General features: G+C 47.1%; 3 protein-coding genes across 3 annotated transcripts in view; 2 read left to right on the forward strand and 1 right to left on the reverse strand.

Annotated features, from left to right (window-relative positions):
• The first annotated feature begins 725 nt into the window (after positions 1–725).
• The window catches only part of CHRNB3 (cholinergic receptor nicotinic beta 3 subunit), a 67,680-nt gene continuing 47,120 nt past the window's right edge, over positions 726–21,285 (forward strand). The window contains exon 1 of the mRNA XM_083177351.1: positions 726–977. Within this exon, the coding sequence (XP_083033477.1) occupies positions 914–977 (64 nt within the window). The 5' untranslated portion in view covers positions 726–913. The remainder of the gene's footprint in view (positions 978–21,285) is intronic.
• On the forward strand, positions 17,266–18,445 carry LOC146064153 (uncharacterized). Its single transcript, XM_083177338.1, has 3 exons — positions 17,266–17,361; positions 17,564–17,681; positions 17,794–18,445. The coding sequence occupies exon 3, from the start codon at positions 17,872–17,874 to the stop codon at positions 18,238–18,240; it is 369 nt and encodes a 122-aa protein (XP_083033464.1). The 5' UTR covers positions 17,266–17,361; positions 17,564–17,681; positions 17,794–17,871; the 3' UTR covers positions 18,241–18,445.
• LOC146064144 (uncharacterized) lies at positions 18,794–20,538 on the reverse strand. Its single transcript, XM_083177327.1, has 2 exons — positions 19,828–20,538; positions 18,794–19,333 (listed from the first exon to the last, which is right to left on the reverse strand). Exons 1-2 carry the CDS (start codon positions 20,372–20,374, stop codon positions 18,822–18,824), a joined length of 1,059 nt encoding a protein of 352 aa, XP_083033453.1. The 5' UTR covers positions 20,375–20,538; the 3' UTR covers positions 18,794–18,821.

Below are 21,285 nucleotides of genomic sequence, written 5' to 3' on the forward strand. Positions count from 1 at the left end.
ACTGGCCTGTGTCCCAGGCTGGTCCCCGGAGCAACCCTGCTATCTAGCAGGGTTGAATTCTCTGGAATTTTCCCAGGAACTTGGCCCGGGAACCTTGCACACCAGCAGGGCCAACCCGGGAATTCAGGTTGGTGTGAAAGGGGTATAACCAGGGGTTGAAGTGAGGGGGAATAGGGTGGAACTGATTTCCACCACCTCTAAGTCCTTTTACTCATTTCCATACATTTACACAATATATGCTACATAAATATAAATTTAATATAAAGTGTAGTAATATAAAGTGATTTAGAAAAGGTCAAGAATCTAATATATCATGTTTAAATCTATTGTACATTATCAACATAATGGGGGAAATTTACTAAAGGAAATTTGTAAAAAAAAATAGGTGTGTTTGTATCCAGATATACACTTATTTTTGATATTTACTGCCCCCAAAAATACGGATAGCACATCAATACGAATACGAATTGCCATATTTTCGGGATAGTAAATGTGAAAAATAAGTGTATTTCTGGATACAAATACACCTATTTTTTAGAAATTTCCTTTAGTAAATTTCCCCCAATATCTAAGCCACATTTATTTTCTTTGCACAATTATTTCTATATAATTTTTTATAGCTCTGTTAATGTAAAATATAATTTTTTCATATTTATGTCAGGATATCTGATACCAGCTAAAAACGACAGTGGGCATTGGAAGGGTTAAACAGGGCAGGGCTTAGGATCCAGAGATTGGATCCAACGCTCGGAGAAGCAGACAGCTGAAACAGTAAAGTACGCTCTAATTATTTTTCATGCCGAAGGAATTGCATTAAATCCTTCCTCTGTCTTTTCAAGGATTAATCTGCGGTGTCAGAGAAATCTGCTCCATGACAGCACATGACTGAGGCTGACAGAGAAGGGGACTCCTGATGAACATGATCCTGTGGGCTCAGTTTCTAATTGTACTCATTAATGTGTTTTCCTTCAACTCTGGTGAGTACATTGTAAGAATTGCACTTTTGTTCCTTGTTTTAGATGAATGTTCAATTATCTTGGGAAATTCCAGCTTTTTCACCGTAACTTTAATTGTGTATAGCTGAAATTGCATATGGATTACCAGCCCCAAGTACAGTGTCTGAAAAGTGATGAAGTGAGAAAAAGATACTGCTTGTGAATGACTACAACATGTAGTAGTGTGGAGGTAGGAAACAGGAGAAATAAGAATAATATACAGAATAAGACAAAGCTGGGCTGCAATAATTTCCATTGATAAATGTGTTAACCAAAAATAAAATTCCCTTAAAATCATGTTAAGGTTTCATTAAATGATTAATCATTATTGCTCTGAGAGGTTATATATCATCATAAATAAATATTACAGCAACTAATATATACTAGTGTAAATGTATGCATGCAGTTAATAAAGCTGATACTGTATGTAGGATACGTGTAGATGTATTAATCACAGATAAAAGATGAATGTGTTGGTGGCATGTTTGTGTGTGAATAGTGGTTTATAGAGCAAGCTAACAGTTCTGCAGCTGCGGTGACACACCTGGCTCTGTCCTGTCTCAATGTAGCGCTGATACCCAAAATGTGTACCATTCTTCTAACACCCCATAAGGTGATGGCTATGCAGTGCATTGTTGGATATTCAGTAATGCCAAAAACAGGTTAATTATGGATTACTTGTGTATCATTAAAATGGAGCATTGTGCTTGTAAATTATTTAGTAATGAGTTGTTATGTGTACAGTATTTTCTCTATATCATTTAGTTTCCATTTATCAATGTATTTAAAATGAACATTGACCATTTAATTTTCCTTAACTGAAATGTGAGAAGGCAAAAAGCTCCTTACTAACTGTACATTAGAGTTACGCTCAGCCAATCTTCTTGTGCCTTTGTACAATAACAGAGCTGGTGACTTCTAATATGCCTATAATTTATGCTAGTGATACATTATTCCCTATAATTTAGTTTCTATTGGAAAAACTCTAATCTGTATTTATGAACAAAGTATACAGGTTCTGATATTTATTTACCTTTTCTGCTGTCAAAGAACTAGACAGATTGTGTGTGTGTGTGTTTGTTTGTTTGTTTGTGTGTGTGTGTGTGTGTGTGTGTGTGTGTGTGTGTGTGTGTGTGTGTGTGTGTGTGTGTGTGTGTGTGTGTGTGTGTTGTTATTATCTATTGATGGATGTACTGTACATCTGCTTTTTTTATGTGAACTATCACTGAGGACATTATGGGAGAAGTAATTTGGGTCAAGCAAACCTAAAGCCTCTCAGTACTGCATTCATGCTGTGGGGTTTATTTACAAAAATAGAAGTTGTATTTCAGATGGGATGTTGCTATGGGCAACCAATCAGATTCTACCTAGTATCTTCTAGAAGGTGCTAAATAAATAAGAAGTAGATTATGATTGGTTGTCCTTAGCAACATCCCATCTGAAATATAAATCCCATCGTAGTACTGTAAATAATGCTAGGGTTGCATCTGATTCCCTTGTATTATTTCCCAAATATTTTCTTAAGCCTTTATGTGAATTATGGCAACTTCTGCAAGTATTTGAATCTGGCCCTTTCCATACCCTCCAACATGACCCATTCCATTAGGTACAAAATGCTTTGCTTCTGGACTTCTTCCTTAATTTAGGATTGCCTTCACCTTTGCTGGAACACCGTTATCATCACTGGACTAGTTCAACACAGGTGACTGCAATTATAAATTATCTACCTAATGGAATGGGTCATGTTGGAGGGTATGCCTTTGTAGTAGTAGAATGAGGAGTATTGAGCATTTTTGTGTTACTACACAGGGTCGCGGATCATACACCAGGATGTAATCATTGAGAATGTACAGAAAATACTTGCCTCACTTCCCTCCACCTGCATAGAGAGCAACTACATACATACACACTTCTGCACTGCACATGGACACAAGAAATGAATACGTATATATCCAGTTAATGGTATGCTGAGAATAGTAAAGGTGTGCTAATATAACATTGTCACAATCATAGGCGTGCGCAGCACATTTTATTAGGGGGTGCACTGTCAAAGTGGTGTGCCTAGCACCACCTATTGGGCATGTCTAACACCGCCATTGGGTCTGTCTAACACCGCCAATCAGGCGTGCACTCACTACAATATAAAACGTCTCTCAGCCACACCATTATATCCTGCCTATTTCAGTTTTAGTCTTCTCATTACTCTGTGTAACAGTACATGCAAATAGCAAAGTCAAAATCATATATGGATGACACAGATATGTAGTGATATGACAATGGTGTAATACAATTAATAATGCAAAACACACATAACTGATTGATGGGCGCTTATTTTAATGGAATACAGGTCTAAAAAGCAAAAGTCTTTGGTAAAAGGTATTGCTGGTATTACTAGCAGCAATAAGTGTGGGGATGGGGGCACAGCATTAGGGGGTGCCTTTGCACCCTTAACACTCAATGTGCTCATGCCTATGGTCACAATTAGATATGGATGCTTCCTCAGATACACTTTCTCTGTAAAGCGCTGCAGAATATGTGTGTGCTATATAAATAACTAGTAATACACCTCGCTGCTGCCGATAAGGTGATTGCACATTAACACAAGATAGTACTTATATGTGTTAAATGGTGCAACCAATTGATAATATGCATTAAAAAAAATGGCATCACATTCACTCATTGTTGTTTTCTGGTAATTACAAGTAAAGTACTGGCGCCACCTTAATTTTTATTATCACTAGTTTATTTTTATTTCCCTGTAGTGCCAGCTGCCAGTGCCAGCTGCTGACAATAACCAGCTGCTTCTTACCTGTGAAGTTGCTTAATACTTAATTACCTACGTTCATAATCTCCTCTCTGGGAGCCTAGAGAGAAGCGTGTAGGTGGTGACAGGGGCTAATTGCACCTATAGACCCCGCCTCCTCTTAGGGCAAAATGCAATGATTGGGAGAAATTTGCATAGGGCGTGGGGCTAAAATTATGACATTAGCATTTAATCATGTCATTGAGCTCTTCATAGGGGCCTCGAGATTCAGGCAGGTAATGAGGTCCAGCTGGGGCCAGGGCCGGTGGAAGCCCTGTCAGTGCCCCAGGCGACCCCCCAAGGACCCCCCCCCCCTCCGCTCCCCATCTCCCCTCTGCTCACCCGGTCCAGGGGGGGAGGGGGGTGCGGACACCCCACTGCTCACCTCCGCTCACCACCAGCTCCAACCTGGTCTGGGGGGTTTCCGACACCGATCACAGGGGGAAGGGGCGGGGGTGACGTGGATGCCCCACTGCTCTCCCGCTCCCCTCCGCTCAACACCTGCTCTGACCTGGTCCATGGGGGTGAAGTTGCTGACACCGATCACAGGGGGGAAGGGGCAGGGGTGGCGCGGACGCCCCACCGCTCTCCCTCTCCCCTCCGCTCAACACCCACTCCGACCTGGTCCACGGGAGGGGGGGGGGTCATTGCTGACACCAATCGCCTGGCTCCACTGCGAGTGTAGGGGAGGGAAGTGGTTTGGAGGCAGTCGGTCACCTCTGACCCAGTCTCAATGGGGGGGGGGGGGCTGTGGGCCCCGTAACCTGGCTCCACGGTGGGTTCAGTGGCCTCCGCTTCCATACATAGTGCCGCCCTCCAGTGGCTGGCGCCCTAGGCAAATGCCTAATACTGCCTAGTGGTGGCGCCGGTCCTGGCTGGGGCAATGCATTACTGAGTAATAACTCCCATGACTGTGCTGAAGGGTAAGAAGGCATGTGCTGAGCTCTGATTGGAGGAGCCAATCACATGCTCCTCTCACCTCTTGAAATCAGCAGAGCACTTGTGGGAATGTCACACACTCAGGCTGTAACTGCTGCTGTGCTGGGTTCAGTACTTGTGTATTATCACGGCGCCCACTAAGCAAATAGCTTAGTGCCCTATTCAACATAGTGAGATCGCATGGCATGCAATTTGCGTGCGGTGTGATGCGATCGTACTAGTTCATTTTTCACTGCACCCCTGGCCGCGGATCGCATTGCACGCAAATCGCATGCAATTTAGCACACCCCCACTATCCACGTCGATGCGATGCAATGCGATTTAACACACGCCTACTATCCACATCACCCCAAATCGTGGCGAGCGCTGCAAGCCCCAAGAGGGGACGCAAAATGCATCCTCCCAACCTTTTCCTACCCCCACTATCCACGTCGTTGTGGAGTTGATTTAATAAAGTCACCGAGCCCGAAGCATGGCGAGCACAGCGAGGCAAGCTCGCCACGCTTTGGGCTCGTTTTCCGCAGCCCCTCGTGGGGCTCGCTGCGCTCACCACGCTTCGGGCTCGGTGGCTCGCTACGCTCGCCACACTTTATAAAATCAACTTGGGCGCCGTGATAACACACAAGTACCATGACTTCTGCCAGATGCTGTGGCTTTCTGCTATGACTGTCGACCTAACCCATGTCGACCTATTGGTTGTGTTGACCTAAACACCTGTCGACCTTGTCCCATGTCAACCTAGACACCTGTCGACCTTGTGCCATGTCGTCCTAGACACCTGTCGATCTTCCAGTATATCGACCCAATGGTGTTGACCTAATGACTGTTGACAATCTTTAGGTCGACCAACCGACCGTATCCCAATTTCAGCACAGGCGATTATGGGGGAGGAGAGGCCCCAGAAGTATAAATGTACCAGGACCCAAGATTTCTGTTGCTGGTCCTGGCAGTGCCTGAGAATCTAGGCCCTTATTGTGCTTACCTAAACCTAAAGGAGGAATTTGGACTTCAATATGCATGCAAACTACATAAAGGGAGGTCATTCTGGTTGTTTTGCTCCCCCCATGAGTTTGCACGGGGAGTGATTTTTTGCTTCTGCGCATGCGAATATCCATTTATGCGCATGTGCAGGCTCTGTTTGCGAATGAACGCGGTGATTTGTATAGTCGCCAGACCACTCACAAAGAGAGGTGCGGGTGGGGGGCATGGGGTAGCAGGTATGGGTCGTGCCTATGGGAATGGCCAGTGTTTCATGGGCGTTCCCATGCAAGCGCTGCCCGCTCCCATGCTAATGGCGGAGTGACGCAGGTGCCAGGGGCCGGGAGCTGACATCACCGGATGTCAGGTTACCAACCTTGCTAGAGGTCAGCAATATGATCTCTAGTGCAATGCTTATGCCTTCAAAAATGACCACAGCAGAAATTAGACCAAGGACAATAAATGGAGCAAGTTACCTGGGACATAATGAATAAGTTCAAAGGGTCAGCCCTGCATTGAGTAATAGAAGAAATGCCAAGTCTGCTTTTGACCGGATGATAATTAAAAGGGTATTACATCATCTAAATACTTAGTTAGATTCATTTATAGGTTACAAAAGGATACAAGAAGGATATAAATGGACCACATGGGGGAATCCTATTAGCCACAGGTTGACATTTAATGAGATGCGGAAATGTGATTTGTTCGATTTTTAGTCAAAAAAAAATGGCCGAAATCACATTTTTCCCGAATTCGCGTATTTAATGAGATGCGAAAAACGTCAAGAAACAAAATCTGGAGATGCGATTTTTAGTAACGCCAGAACTCGCATCGCATATTTAATGAGATGCGAATTCAGGAAAATGTGTGTAAAAATTGCCACACATGCAGACCAGGTTCTGACAGCGAATTCGCCAGAACCCTGCACAGATAATTGAGATCTGTGCATGGTCCAGTCTTAAAAAATGTGTAAAAGTTTTTTTTGCTTGTTTTAAATGGCGTTGGGTCCCCTCCTCCTGAGCATAACCAGCCCCGGATTCTTGGACTGGTCCTGGTTCCAAAAATATGGGGGACTAGAAATCTGGGGGTCCCCCGTATTTTGAAACCAGCACCGGGCTCCAAAAGCCCAAGGTATCATGCCATAGCCGGGGGACACTTTTTACATAAGGTCCCCTGGCCAAACCATGAGCACCATGGCTGGTCAGCCTTGAACGGGGTACACCAATATACTTACCAAGTCCTCCAGAGCCAGCTCACCCCGTACTGACAGCGGGGTGAGCCGGCTTTCTCTGGCGCTGCTAACAGCTTCTGTAGCGCTGTCCCAGAAATACGGGGGACCCCTACGCTTTTTTTCCCCCGTATTTTTGGAACCAGGTCCGGCTCAATGAGCCCGGGCTGGTTATGCTCAGGAGGGGGGGATCTCACGCCATTTTTTTAACACAAATTTGCATATTTTCATGACTAAAAATCGCCCATTATCGCACTTAATCATACTTTTTTTTCCTGGAATACGCAGCTCATTAAATATATGAATCTGCTGCAAAAAATGCGATTTTAAAAAGTGCAATAATGGGTGATTTTGAAAAGTTACTAAAACTCTCATCCTATTAAATGTCACCCCTTGTGTTTACCGCGCAGTGAATAGCTCTGGTTTTCATGCCTGTAACTATTCAGCCTTTTTCACGTGTGGTAAACACAGGGTTAACTTGTGCTAACCCATACATTCCACAAATTTTGCTGCCAAAGCCTGTCTTAAGCTGGATACACATTGGGCCTGATTCTGGTTCACTTGCAAAAGCAAATTCTCTCTCTAATGGACAAAACCATGTGTACTACAGGTGGGGCAGATGTAACATGTGCAGAGAGAGTTAGATTTGGGTGGGGTTTGTACTTCAAACAGCCAGTATTTTCCCTGCACAGAAACAAAATAACACCCAAATCTAACTCTCTCTGCACATGTTACATCTGCCTTCCTGCAGTGTATTACCAGCAAATGAGCGACCTGTTATGGAAAGCAGTCCACCCTGAGGAAAATGGCTAAAACAGGCGAAAAACGCTCAATGTGTATGCTCTGAGCGTTTCTCAGCCCAGCAATTTTCCCCATCATCATTGTCCATACACGCTGGGCAAAATCCCCCAGGGTGTATGACTAGTAAAAGAGTTTCTAGAGCTGTTAATTATTTCCATAATTTACCAACAAAACTTGAGTGGTTGGTAGAAGTATAGGGGCTTACACACGGAGTGATTTTGTGCTCTTTTCTAAGCAGTCTCACTAGTTTGCTTAGAAAGCAAGCACAGATATCTCCGTGTATATGCCCCAAGCGATTAAGTCAGTGCATGCAGTCAAAATCTTGTCAAATTGTTTAGCAGGTGACTGCAAATCTCTCTGTGTGTACAGAATGAGAGATAGTGATTGAGATCTCTCATTCTGAACCACTACCCGGCCTTTTTATTTACGTAAGCAAAATTGCTTAGCACAAATCACTGCATGTGTATGTGCTCTCCATGGGAGATCTGGACATCAGGAAATCGCCTACCCTAAATAGCTTAGCACACATCTCTACGTATGTAAAGCCCTGTACACACACGTCGATTTGCTTTTGATTCGATGTTAGATTTGATTTTCTATTAGATCTGGCATTAGATCTTTCCATTCGATTTGGTATTAGATCTGTACTTTTGCATTAGATATTGAATTTGATATCGAATTCGATATACATTCATGGTACATTGTACACATTCGATTTACTAAATCGAATTCGATATTTCCTTGGCTGCACAGTAGATTTTTCTGTTTGATTTTGTGAAAACAGGAGCGTGCATCGAATTGAATGTTGATCGAAAGTGACACAAAAACCATTCAATTTTGTTTAGGATTCGAATTGAAAATGTGGAAAAATCGATGCATGTGTACAGGGCTTAGGGGAGCTGAAGGCTGTTTAAGCATGAGGCAAGATAAGAGCCCTGACTTAGGGTCAGTAAAAGTTCAAGCAGTGAAAAAACTCTGTTCAGGTTTTTCTGCCTAGTGATAAGGTTGGCAGAAGTAGTTAGCCTATCAGGAGTCAAGGGGGAGGGTACATTTTAGCACTACTTAAGCTCTAGGGACCATGTGACCTCCACCTTCTTACCTTTGGAAGTGCTGGTATCCTGTGGGCTCCTGCGCAGATCTGGTAAGTGGATTATTTTCTTGGCATCTTAAGCATTAGAATGCCTAGGCCTAGACGCTCTGCTCCCCCTCCCCGCCGACTGGCGGACGCTGCCAGGCCCCTTGGGGGGTACAGGCGGCCCAGGGTGAGAGTAGTGGGTGCAGAGGTCAGGGCTGAGGCTTTGCCTGCCCCCCCTGTGAGCCAGGGTGTTAGTGAGGTGAGGGTGGCTTCTTCCCCTTCCCCCTCTCCCGCTCCGGCGCTGAGCGGGGTGTCAGAGTCGGGCAGGGAACAGGCTGGGAGCCTGGAGAGGTCCCGGCCGGAGGCGGCAGTGGCTGGTGGGTCAGGGAAGTCGGCTCCCCCGGCGGGGAGCGTTGTGGCAGCTGAAGGGCAGGACGCGGCGCTGGCTAGCGCGCGCCCTGCTCCGGAGTCGGGTGATGCGGCGGGGTCGCAGGCGGGGGTGACGGACATGCCGGCTCCCCCGGCGGGGAGCGTTCCGGCATCTGACGGGCAGGGCGCGGCGCTGGCTAGCGCGCGCTCTGCTCTGACGGCGGGTGACGCGGCAATGACGATGCCGGCGCCACCCGCTGACGGGGATGCTGGACACGGAGCGCAGGCCTCTGCTCTGGTGAGCGCGAGGCCTGGCGCTCACGCTGGCACAGGGAATGTGGTTAGTGCGCAGGCCCCGGCTCTAGCGAGCGCGGGGCCTGGAGATGGGGATCAGGCGGCGGGGACTTACACTGTGCCGGCGGAGGCTCGGGGGTCCCCGGCGCTACAGTATTATAGGCCTGAACAGGGGGATGGAGGAAGTGCGCTGTCTTCCCTTGCGGGGAGCAGCGGAATGTTGCGGGTGGGCACCGCATTGTTAAGGGAGGAAGTGGGGGAGGATATGTCTGCTGAGGGGAGAGGGATAGGGGTGGATGGCCAGGCAGTTACAAGGCTGCCTGGAGCAAATAGTAGCGCTGCAGGAATAAATGTGTCTGCAGGTCCTATAAGCGTTGGCCCTGCACTAGGGGGTTTGAGTTCTCTCAGACCTCAGTATATGGTGGGGATGGGGGGGAAGTGGCTTGGCTCCCCCCAATTCTGGGGCTAGGCAGGGGTATTTTGGTGAAGCTGGGCCAAGGCTTATGGGTTACAATCCCATGGCAGGGCAAGGGAGTGGTGCACCAGCGCCACCTACAGGTGCAGGGGTGGCAGGAAATGGTTTTTATTCTAGTAGCTACATGGCCACTTCCGTACAAATGCAGGGATCTGCATCTAGTGTTTACCCTGGGTTTCACTCAGTGGGGGGGATTATGTCATCAGGAGCCTGGCAGGGGGCTCATTCCATCTCATTGCCACAGGGCCCCCCTATGTCGGGTTGGCAAGGGCAGTGGGCGCCCCATAGCTCACCGTATTTTCAGTCCCCCATGGGGGTTGGCGGGCAAGGGGTGGTGTCCCAGGGAGCCACCTGGAGACCTGGGTTTTCAACGGGCTATGGGTTTCAGCAGGGTGTAGGGTATCAGTCGGGGACCTCGGGACAGCATATGTGGGGGCCCATGGTTCCGCATGGGTACAGCTCACCCAGTTCAGCAGGCTATGTTTGGGAGCAAGGGGCAAGGTTTTCGGGGTATTGGCAGCCTCAACTGGGTCAAGGTTACGGAATTTCTCCCGGGGCAGGTGCGGTTGGGTACCCCCAGACCCCTCGGGGATACGGGAACCCGCCAAGGTTTGTTAATCCACAGAGGGTTCCGCCTTCAGGTGCGGTTGAAGTAGTTCCCCCTGCCACGGCGGTAGCTCCGGCATCCGCTGGGGCCGGGGGGGATAGTGTTTTTTCTTCTCCCCCCCCCCTCTCTTGTTGTGTCTTCACAGGTTAGGGCGGTTGCAGCTACAGGATCAACATCCAGGAGAAGAAGTCGGGAGGTCAGGGTCGAGCAGAGGACAGTCCCTGAAACGTCTGCAGCAGTTTCCGGGTCGGCCGTTGTGGCTGACGAAGCTCCAGGGACATCGGGCACAGGTGAGTGTGTGGGTCATTCATCTTGTGATTCTACTGACAGCGACACCAGTAGTGTGGGGTCGGATTCCCCTCGGCGCCCGCGTAAGTTAGCCAGGATGATTGCGCGTCAGGTTGGTAAGGTTACCACAAAAGACAAGCCTGTGGGTTCAAGCGCTGCTCCTCCTCCTGCGGAGCCACCCCTGTTCACCGAAATGGTTCACTGTGCGAACACAGCGGTCACCAGGGGCATCCGTAAGAGGATGAGGGAAAAGATTAGAAAAGGGAAATATGTGGATATTTTTACACTGACTGATGATATGAAGCAGGCTTTCGAGAGGGCGAAAAAGGCCGATGGAATAGGGGAGAATGCTTTTAAAAATTTTCACCAGTGGCTGAAAGGGTTTTTAGTTTTTGCAGCCTGCTATGCTGAGACAAGGGTGGCAGAATACCCCAATCTTATAAAATATTTGTTTTTGGTACATGAGATGTATTTGAAGACAAAGGGGTATTCCTGGCGGGAGTATGATGAAAAGTTTCGTCGCAAGCAGGACGGGAACGGGGTGTTGCCCATGGGGTTTAAGGACGTGGAGGTCTGGTTGGAGGTTACCCAGCAGACCAGGCCTTTGGGTGAAGCTTCGGGGAAAAAGGTGGCGGTGGCGCCCGCTCAATCCCCCAAGGTAGCGGGCAAGGGCAAGTGTTTCGCTTATAATGAGGGAAAATGCGACAGGGGGGCGAATTGTCGTTTTCGCCACTCCTGCAGAGTGCGGGTCCAGTCACCCAGCAAAGGATTGCACCGCAGCCCCATCTTACAAGGCAGGTGATGCCAGTGATGCCGCTGGAAGTCACAAGTAAGGCCCCTTCCCCTATAGTGGTGGTAGAGTTAGGCAGGTGGCTTAGGAGCTACCCAGATCGAGAGGCTGCCAAGTTTTTGTTGAATGGTTTTCGCTCGGTTAGTTGCCGATAGAAGGTTCTGTGCATGTTGTTTCGGTTAGGAACTTAAAATCGGCCAGGGATTTTCCTCTCATTGTCCGCCAGAAAGTGGACGCGGAAATAGCATTAGGGCGTATGTGCGGTCCATATGCGGTACCGCCAATACAGGGTTTATGTAATTCTCCGGTAGGTGTTGTACCCAAGAGTACCCCGGGAAAGTTTAGGTTGATCCAACACCTATCTCACCCCCACGGTGGGTCAGTTAATGATGCCATACCGGAGGAACTGTGCAGGGTTAGGTACCAGCTGTTCGAGGAGGCCTTGGAGTTAGTGAGAGGCTGTGGCCGCAATGCGTTGTTAGCAAAGGTAGATGTTGAAGCCGCTTTTCGGTTGTTACCAATACACCCGGTTTCCTTGCGGTTCCTGGGTTTCAAGTTGGGTAGCGAGTTTTTTTTGTGGATAGATGTCTACCTATGGGGTGCTCGGTTTCTTGTGCGTATTTTGAGAGGTTTAGTTGTTTTTTGCATTGGTGCATTCAGTCGGCTTCAGGGCATCAGGGTATTGCTCATTACCTGGATGATTTCCTTTTTGTGGGTCAAGGCGGGAGCAAAGTTTGCCAGAGGTTATTGGAGGTTACCGAGAGGGTTTTTGGAGCATTAGGGGTTCCCATAGCGGAAGGGAAAACAGAGGGTCCAACCCATTGCCTAAGCTATCTGGGAATCGAAATTGATTCCCAGGCGGGATGCTGCCGTCTCCCGGCGGACAAGGTTCAGAAGCTGTTGGGTCTCATTGAAGACTGCCTGGGTAAGCGGAAAGTGCGGTTAAAGCAGGTGCAGTCGTTATTGGGATCTTTCAATTTTGCGTGCAGGATCATACCAATGGGACGTGTTTTTTGTCGCAAATTGGAACGCGCAACAGCTGGTGTGGTGCGGCTCCATCATTCAGTTTATCTTTCAAGGGAAATCAGGGAGGATTTAAAGGTTTGGGCTTCGTTTTTGGTTTCTTTTAACAGGGTAGTTTTGTGGCCTGCCCCTCCTGGTTACAACAGTGCGTTGCAGTTGTTTACGGATGCGTCGGGTAGTTGTGGGTTTGGAGCATTTTTCAGGTTGGAGTGGTGTGTTTCGGGCTGGCCAAAGTCCTGGGTGGATAGGGGCTTTACCAGGAACCTGTTGTTATTGGAATTGTTTCCTATTGTGGTGTCTCTGGTGTTGTGGGCCCGCGATTTGGCTGATAGGCAGGTGGTTTTTAGGTGCGACAACATGGGGGTAGTGCACGCGATTAATAATCAGAGGAGTTCATGCCCGTTCACCTTGCGGCTGCTCAGGCATCTAGTATTGCAGTGTTTGCGTTTTAATATTAATTTCTCTGCCAGCCATGTGCCGGGCATAGATAATAACATTGCGGATGCATTGTCCCGTTTCCACTGGGAGAGGTTCCGGGAATTGGTACCCGGGGCGTCTCCAGTGGGTTTGACATGCCCGCCTTATGTCTGGCAGATCATCGAACCGGGTTAGTGGGCCATGTCGATTGCCCTTGCGGGCATAGCCTTTCATTCTAGGCTGCGGGGTCAGGAGGACCCCACTCGGTCCTTTGTGTTGGCTAAGGCCATGAAAGGGGTGGGCAACGTCCAAATAGGTAGAGGCAGCGTTGTTATGGATCACACTGCAGGCGCAAAGCGTTAAAGATATCTGCCCGCTCAGCTTGGCGCAAGCTTATTTAGGAATCCGCCCTGCGGGGATTCAAGGGCAGTTTTTGTTGCATCCAGATGGGAGTTCAATGTCAAAGTTTCAATTTGCTGAAGTTTTAAAGCAGTGTTTAGAGGTGCTGGGACTAAGGCCCCAGGAATATGGGACCCATTCCTTTCGGATTGGGTCGGCTACACAGGCGGCGGCGTCCGGATCGTCGGTAAGTGAGATCTGGGCGCTAGGCCGGTGGAAGTCAAATGCATACAAGTCTTATGTTCGTTTAGATAAGTTGTAGATGCGCCTGTTGCGCCAACCCTAAAACGAAGTTTACTGTCGGTTTTGGAACGGCAGCGTTCCGGAATCGATGGTGTGAAGGTTGCTTTTACTTTTTCCTCCACGGGGGCCTTAATTCAATTGGCAAAACTGGTCCACGGGAGGTTTTTTAAGTTTTCTCCTTCACATGGATTGATTATGTATCAAGTTGTGTTTTAAGAATAAGATACTGATGTTAGGGAATCTCCTTAATTTTTCAGTTTCAACGGATTCATCAGGACAAATATGGCTCATCGGCCATTCTTTTATTTATTGGGCCGGTGGGCATCCAATGGCGAGAAGGTCACATGATTATCTTGGTGATAGGCAGGTCAGGTTGATAGGAGTCCGGGGTCTGCGTTGGGTCGAGTTCCTGAAAGTGCTCATGAGGCATGAGAGGAACTGGGGCAGGCCTGAGTGGCTGGTTATTCATCTCGGTGGTAATGATCTGGGTATTACCAAAGGGATTGACTTGATTCTAAGTATCAAGTCGGATCTGGTAGCGTTGAGGGAACACTGGCCTAATGTTAAGGTGGTGTGGTCGGAGATAATTCCCAGGTTTCATTGGCGGGGTGCAGTTAGGATCTCCGCCATTGGAAAGGCTCGCAAGAAGGTGAACTCCGCAATAGGAGTTTTTGTGAGAGCCATGGGGGGAATTGTCGTCAAACATCCTTCACTGGTTTCTGGACAGTGTGAGGTTTTATCGCGAGGATGGGGTGCATCTTTCCCCTGCGGGAAATTGCATCTTCTTGGAGGATATTTTTAGAGTTTGGGCATGAGTATTCGGGTTAATGGCCTTTTCGGGTTCTTTCCTGGGGATGGCGGTGGAGGTTGCCTTGAGGCAACCTTGTTGTGGCGGAAAGTCGCTACCAGCCAGCGGTCAAAGGGGGGCATAAGCGGTCATCGTGGGACACCACCCCTTTCGTAGGACGGCGAGTGGTCCTCGCCATGCGGGTGGACAAGGGGCGTTCCCTTGCGGGACCGCCCATTTTTTGCTCTGCCAGGTTAAGGGGTGGTGGGATCCTCACGATGCAGGTTGTGCCAGTTAGGAGGCGGTGGTGAACCCCTCCTTAAGTTTAAGTCACGTGTTTCAAGTTGACTGGGCTGGCGTGTGGTAGCGACTAAGAATTTTTGCCATCCTCCATCTTTAGTTTAACGTTAGGGACTTGATCTTTATGATCCCAAAAATTCCAAATTTAAAATTCTAGTTTAGCTTAACAAGGTCTTCAATAAATAATTCCTTTGACCTTTTTAAACGTAATTCTGGTGTCTGAGTCTTTATTTTGTCTGCGTGATTTATTTGAGTCAGTCTCAATTATTTTAAGTTAGAGGTTTTGCACTTATGGTTAAGTAAAGGTTAATTAAGTCATGGGCTACTTAGGGGAGCTGAAGGCTGTTTAAGCATGAGGCAAGATAAGAGCCCTGACTTAGGGTCAGTAAAAGTTCAAGCAGTGAAAAAACTCTGTTCAGGTTTTTCTGCCTAGTGATAAGGTTGGCAGAAGTAGTTAGCCTATCAGGAGTCAAGGGGGAGGGTACATTTTAGCACTACTTAAGCTCTAGGGACCATGTGACCTCCACCTTCTTACCTTTGGAAGCCCTCCCGCCCTCACTATTTTAGCATTCAACGGTGGGATGGTTATCCCTCAGAGTGCTGGTACGCTTGGTCTTTTTAAGCAATTTTTTGTGGTGGCTTTTCAGCCAAAATGGCGGAAAGTCGCTACCAGCCAGCGGTCAAAGGGGGGCATAAGCGGTCATCGTGGGACACCACCCCTTTCGTAGGACGGCGAGTGGTCCTCGCCATGCGGGTGGACAAGGGGCGTTCCCTTGCGGGACCGCCCATTTTTTGCTCTGCCAGGTTAAGGGGTGGTGGGATCCTCACGATGCAGGTTGTGCCAGTTAGGAGGCGGTGGTGAACCCCTCCTTAAGTTTAAGTCACGTGTTTCAAGTTGACTGGGCTGGCGTGTGGTAGTGACTAAGAATTTTTGCCATCCTCCATCTTTAGTTTAACGTTAGGGACTTGATCTTTATGATCCCAAAAATTCCAAATTTAAAATTCTAGTTTAGCTTAACAAGGTCTTCAATAAATAATTCCTTTGACCTTTTTAAACGTAATTCTGGTGTCTGAGTCTTTATTTTGTCTGCGTGATTTATTTGAGTCAGTCTCAATTATTTTAAGTTAGAGGTTTTGCACTTATGGTTAAGTAAAGGTTAATTAAGTCATGGGCTACTTATGTCGATTATGAATGATATTATACTGGATCATGACTTAGCTTTCCAGGTTATCCAGCTTATGCCTGTGCACAGTACTAGAAGTTTGAGCTTAGGCTTTCATTGGTAGTTAAAGCAAAAGTAAAATAAATATTAATGCCATTTTGCAAATAGAAAACATAATTAAACCTGAATTATTAATAGATATAAATATTTAATTATATAAAGCTTTTCATCTTCTTGTTGCCTTTGTTATTGTCATCTAGCTAGTGATAATGTTCAAAATATTGCAGCAGTACATGGACATTCCTGATCACTCTTATATATTGTATCAAGTTATACCCCTTTTAGACATACTACCCGGGATTTTGGCCAGGTTTACCCGGGATTTTCAGCCAAGGTCACTCCCGGGATTTTAGTACAGACCCCCTTTCACACTACACCTCAGACCCGGGAAAAACCCGGGTATACCCCTTTCACACATAAGCCAGGCTTTTTCAAGCATTTCAGTGTGTCATCATTAAAATGGGACACTTTGCTGGCTCACAAGAATGACATCATGCAAAGGTGGGGGCTGACTACAAAAGGGCCTGTGGGGAGTTCCCACAATACATTGCTGTTATGGCTGCTGAGAACATGTGGAGGATGGAGAGTTTGTCTGTTCTTGTGGATCTGGTGTGTTTTGCAGGCTGTGATGCTTGGATTAAGCTGCACATGCTGTTCATTGTTGCACAGTGTGAGATGCAGAGAAGGAGGTATCATTTTTTGGTGGAGAGGGAGGCCAATCGCCGGCATTACTTACGCCGGAGGAGAACCATGATCATGTCCAGCATCGCATCCATACTACGTGTGACTGGTGCGTCAGCTCGTACACTGTGGGCTAGAGATCAGCAACATGGGCAGGTTTTCTGGGCTACGGTGGAGGCATTTGAGGATAATCAATGGCTGGCACATTTCAGGATGTCGCATGGAACCTTTAATTATCTTTTGGAACTCCTTTCCCCGGCACTTACCAGGCAAACAACACGTTGGAGACAGCCTATTTCCCCCAGCAGAAGACTGGCAATTGTCTTGTGGTGGTATGCTACCCCTGGCGAGTACCGCACAATAGCCTGCTTGTTTGGTGTAGGCATTTCAACGGTGTGTGTGTTGGTGCGGGAAGTGACAAAGGCAATCCTGGATTCCTTATATCGCCGTTTCATTTCCCTACCCCAGGGGCAGAGACTGGATGAGACTGTGGCTGGGTTCCTGCGTCGCGGATATCCGCAGTGTGCAGGTGCCATTGATGGCACCCACATACCCATAATTGCTCCTACAGACAGCGCAGCGGACTACTACAACCGCAAGGGTGGCATTCCATCATTCTACAAGCAGTAGTGGACCATAAATATTGGTAAGTGCCTTTGGAAGTTTGGAGGGGGAGGATTGCTGTTGTGGAACTACACATCTCAGCATGCCCTTTCACAGGTTTTGCATTCTCTAGGAGCAAAACTGTTGAAGGGCATCCTGTGACTTGTAGTTCCACAGCAGCTGCAGAGCCTAGAGGTTGTTGTACACTTGTGTATTGTATTTCTTAACAAATCATTTTTTTTCAGTTTCACCGATGTGTTCATTGGCTGGCCAGGACGTTCTCATGATGCCCGTGTTCTGGCCAATTCGGACATCTACAAGATAGCGGAGGAGAGGAACAATGGCAGGCTATTCCCTGAAGAGGTAAATTTATGCTTGTGTCCCCTATAATATATATGCCCATACAAAGTCTGTATCATACTTCCCAAGTTTACACGTTACACTGCTGTATATTGATACTGTTTTTTCTTTGCAGAATTCAAAGTTTGTGCAGGGGGTTGAGGTTCCAATCCACATCATTGGTGATGCTGCTTATCCGCTAAGAAGGTGGCTAATGAAAGGTTATACCCAGCATCTTAGGTTGACACCGGAGCAGATACACTACACCCATACCCTCAGTTCTGCCAGGATGGTGGTGGAGAACGCCTTTGGCCGGCTCAAGGGACGTTGGCGGTGTTTGCTCAAGCGCAATGACATTCACATTACCCTTGTTCCTGACGTTGTGGCAGCATGTTGTATCTTGCATAACATATGTGAGATACAGAAAGAACACTATTTGCCAGAGTGGGATGTGCAAGATGATCAGGTTGGCAGTGAAATTGTTCCTGCCCCCACACAACCCCCTGAGACCCAAAGTGGTGTGAATCCCGCAGAAGTAATACGTGCCACTATTACAAATAATCTGGATGCCATGTTGCAGTAATTAATAAATCATAAGTCTGTTGCTTAAACCATACATTTTTATTTCAAATGCATTTCTTTCATGCATTAACTGTTTGATAGCATGTGTAACAATGCCTTCATAAAGAGTTCCATAAAATCAAGTACGTTTATAACACAGGCCATGTGTGAAATGTCTTGTAAAGTATTCTCACAAACAGACAATACAAAAATACACTTTTTTTTAGATGGTGAAATTAAAACTTGCATGGGTAGTATTCAATGTGCCTAGCGAGGGAGTTAAACAGCGAGGATTGCAGAATTCCTGCGATCCTTGCTGTTTAACCCCCACACCAGCTGTTGAAAACCTGCTATATTTGGTGTCAGCGAGCAGGAAGCACAGCGAAAAATTGAAAAATTTTCAAATGGAACAAACAAGCATTTTAAAATAAATAATTGCCACCTATACCTTAGCCGTGGCCAAACAAATAATTATAAAATAATATTAAAATCTGGACGTATATTAAGTACAAACAAAGTATCCCCAAACTTTTCAAGAAACATGGAATAAACTGTAGAAAAAATGTAGGGGAGATATATCTACCCAAATGTACTCTCTAAACTCTACATATTACGGTAAATTCTGAACTCTGTGTTGTTTGGAGAAGGGGAATGTTGCCCATTATGCCCATTCCAGCCACTTTCCCCAAATGCAGGTGGAGATTGTGCTGGAGGATTGGGTACAAATGAGGGTGGAGAGTGCACCTGTTGCACATACTGAGAAGTATGGGCAAATGATGGCGGTGACTGTGGTTGGTGACTATATGCGTTTGGGGGTGGCAACGTTGCGGTGGGTGGTGACCAGGATTGGGACAGTAATTGTCGTAGAAAATCACGATTTTCGCGACAAAGGTTTGCCTGATCCTCACTCACCCTGTCATGCATTGCTGCCATTTGGGTTAGTAAATTTTTCTGCAGTTCGCGTTCACTATCCATGAAGCGCTGCAGTCTGACATCTTCTTGACGTTGCCACGCAGAATCCAGGTCCCGCAGTTGCTCACCGAGGATGGTTGTCATGGCTCTTGTGGTCATTTCTATTTTTGTCCTCTTCTTTTTCCTCGATGGGACATTGTAGACTGTGTGGCAAAAAAAGTTGTTATAACGGTGAGCCAGTAAACAGTCATAATACTATATCTACCTGTCATGTCGGCAAAGGTGGACAATACTATATCTACCTGTCATGTCGGCAAAGGTGGACAATACTATATCTACCTGTCATGTCAAAAAGGTGGACAATACTATATCTACCTGTCATGTCAAAAAGGTGGACAATACTATATCTACCTGTCATGTCAAAAAGGTAGACACCACTATATCCACCTGTGATGTCAGCAAAGGTGGACACCACTATATCAACCTGTCATGTCGGCAAAGGTGGACAATACTATATCTACCTGTCATGTCGGCAAAGGTGGACAATACTATATCTACCTGTCATGTCAAAAAGGTGGACAATACTATATCTACCTGTCATGTCAAAAAGGTAGACACCACTATATCCACCTGTGATGTCAGCAAAGGTGGACACCATTATATCCACCTGTCATGTCTATAATCAAGAGGCACTTACTGTTAGCGCGCAGTGTCGGCATGCCTCCCTGGGTCTCCAATTGGGTCTCTCCACCCTGGCTCGGTTGTGCTGCTGTCACATCGGGTGTGCTGTCTGACTTGTCGGATTCTAAAATGATGGTATCGTCATCATCATCATCAAATAGAAGTTGCGATGGCGGCGGGCTCTGCGGACTGCACTCCGTTGTCGCTGCTGGCGTCTGTGGCGGAGACGAGGCATTGCTTGATGACGACAAGGCAACAGGGTTGCATAAAGCTGTATGGCCAAAAACAGCATTGCAAAGGTCGTACAAGGGCCACTCTGTGCGTCCAGCCCCACTGCGATTGCGATTCTGGTCATTGACCTTGAGGTACTGCTTTTTCAGGGACTTAAGCTTGTTCAATACCTGCTGCTGGGTCTTCCTCACACCTCTGCTACCAAGGACCTTTGCAATATTTCCATACACTATGGCATCCTTCACAGTGCCTGTGATTTGAGATTTGATCTCCTCTTCTCCACGGACATGTAAGAGCTCCCTGACCTCCTCATCCTTCCAATGCTGTGCCATAGCACCTGTCTGGCCACAGGAATCTGCACCCTTTTGCTGGAAAGGGAGCACAGGAGCAACATGCAGCCACTGCCTCTGCTTGCTCCGCCGCACGTGTGCCTGGGGCGTCTTCCGCGGCTGCAGCTGATGACCTCATCAGAAGACGCCCAGGCAGCAAAAAAAAAGCGTTGTCGTATGTGTAAAACTGAAAAACCCGGGTAAACCCGTTCAGACATAACCCGGGTATTATACCCGGGAGTTAAATACCGGGAAAAACCCTGGTCAATTGCAGGGGCTCAGCATCCGGGAGTAAAATCCCGGGTATACCCTTTCAGACATACGCTACTCCCGGGTTTGGGCGCGTTCATGTGAAAAAACCCGGGATTTTCGCGTATGTCTGAAAGGGGTATTAGTGTATGGGGGCCTTAACTCCTCTCTTTAGTGTCCCTGCCCATGCCTTCCTTCTAACTCCCCATTAGCATCACTGCCCTCACCCTCCCTTTAACTTCCAATGTATCCCTGCCCGCCCCTTTAACTCCCCCCTCAACATCCTTGCCCTCTTTCTAACTCTCCCATCTCTGCCCTCATACTCCCTAACTCCCCCCTCAGCAAACCTGCCCTATCATTTAACATCTCCCTGAAACTGCTTTTCAAAAGTAGGCAAGTATGGTTTAAGGCACTAGTGAGTGACATGTTAAATATAATCAACTAGATTAGCTTGACGTGCCCTTCTCTCAGGTATCTCACAATTCGTTCTCAGTGAGCTTAACCAGCCCATAAAATTAGCCTTACCTTTGTTATATTTATAGGGAACAGTGCACTTCTGCAAAATCAGTCTGTGATCATCAGGGCTTGTCATGTCACAAGAGACTGATTACAGAGGACAGAAAAACTATGACATTTGTTTAGTACTTTAGGATGAATATATAAGA

The sequence above is a fragment of the Crinia signifera genome, chromosome 1 (assembly GCF_055691185.1).
Source record: "Crinia signifera chromosome 1, ASM5569118v1, whole genome shotgun sequence".
Classification (NCBI taxonomy): Eukaryota; Metazoa; Chordata; class Amphibia; order Anura; family Myobatrachidae; genus Crinia; species Crinia signifera.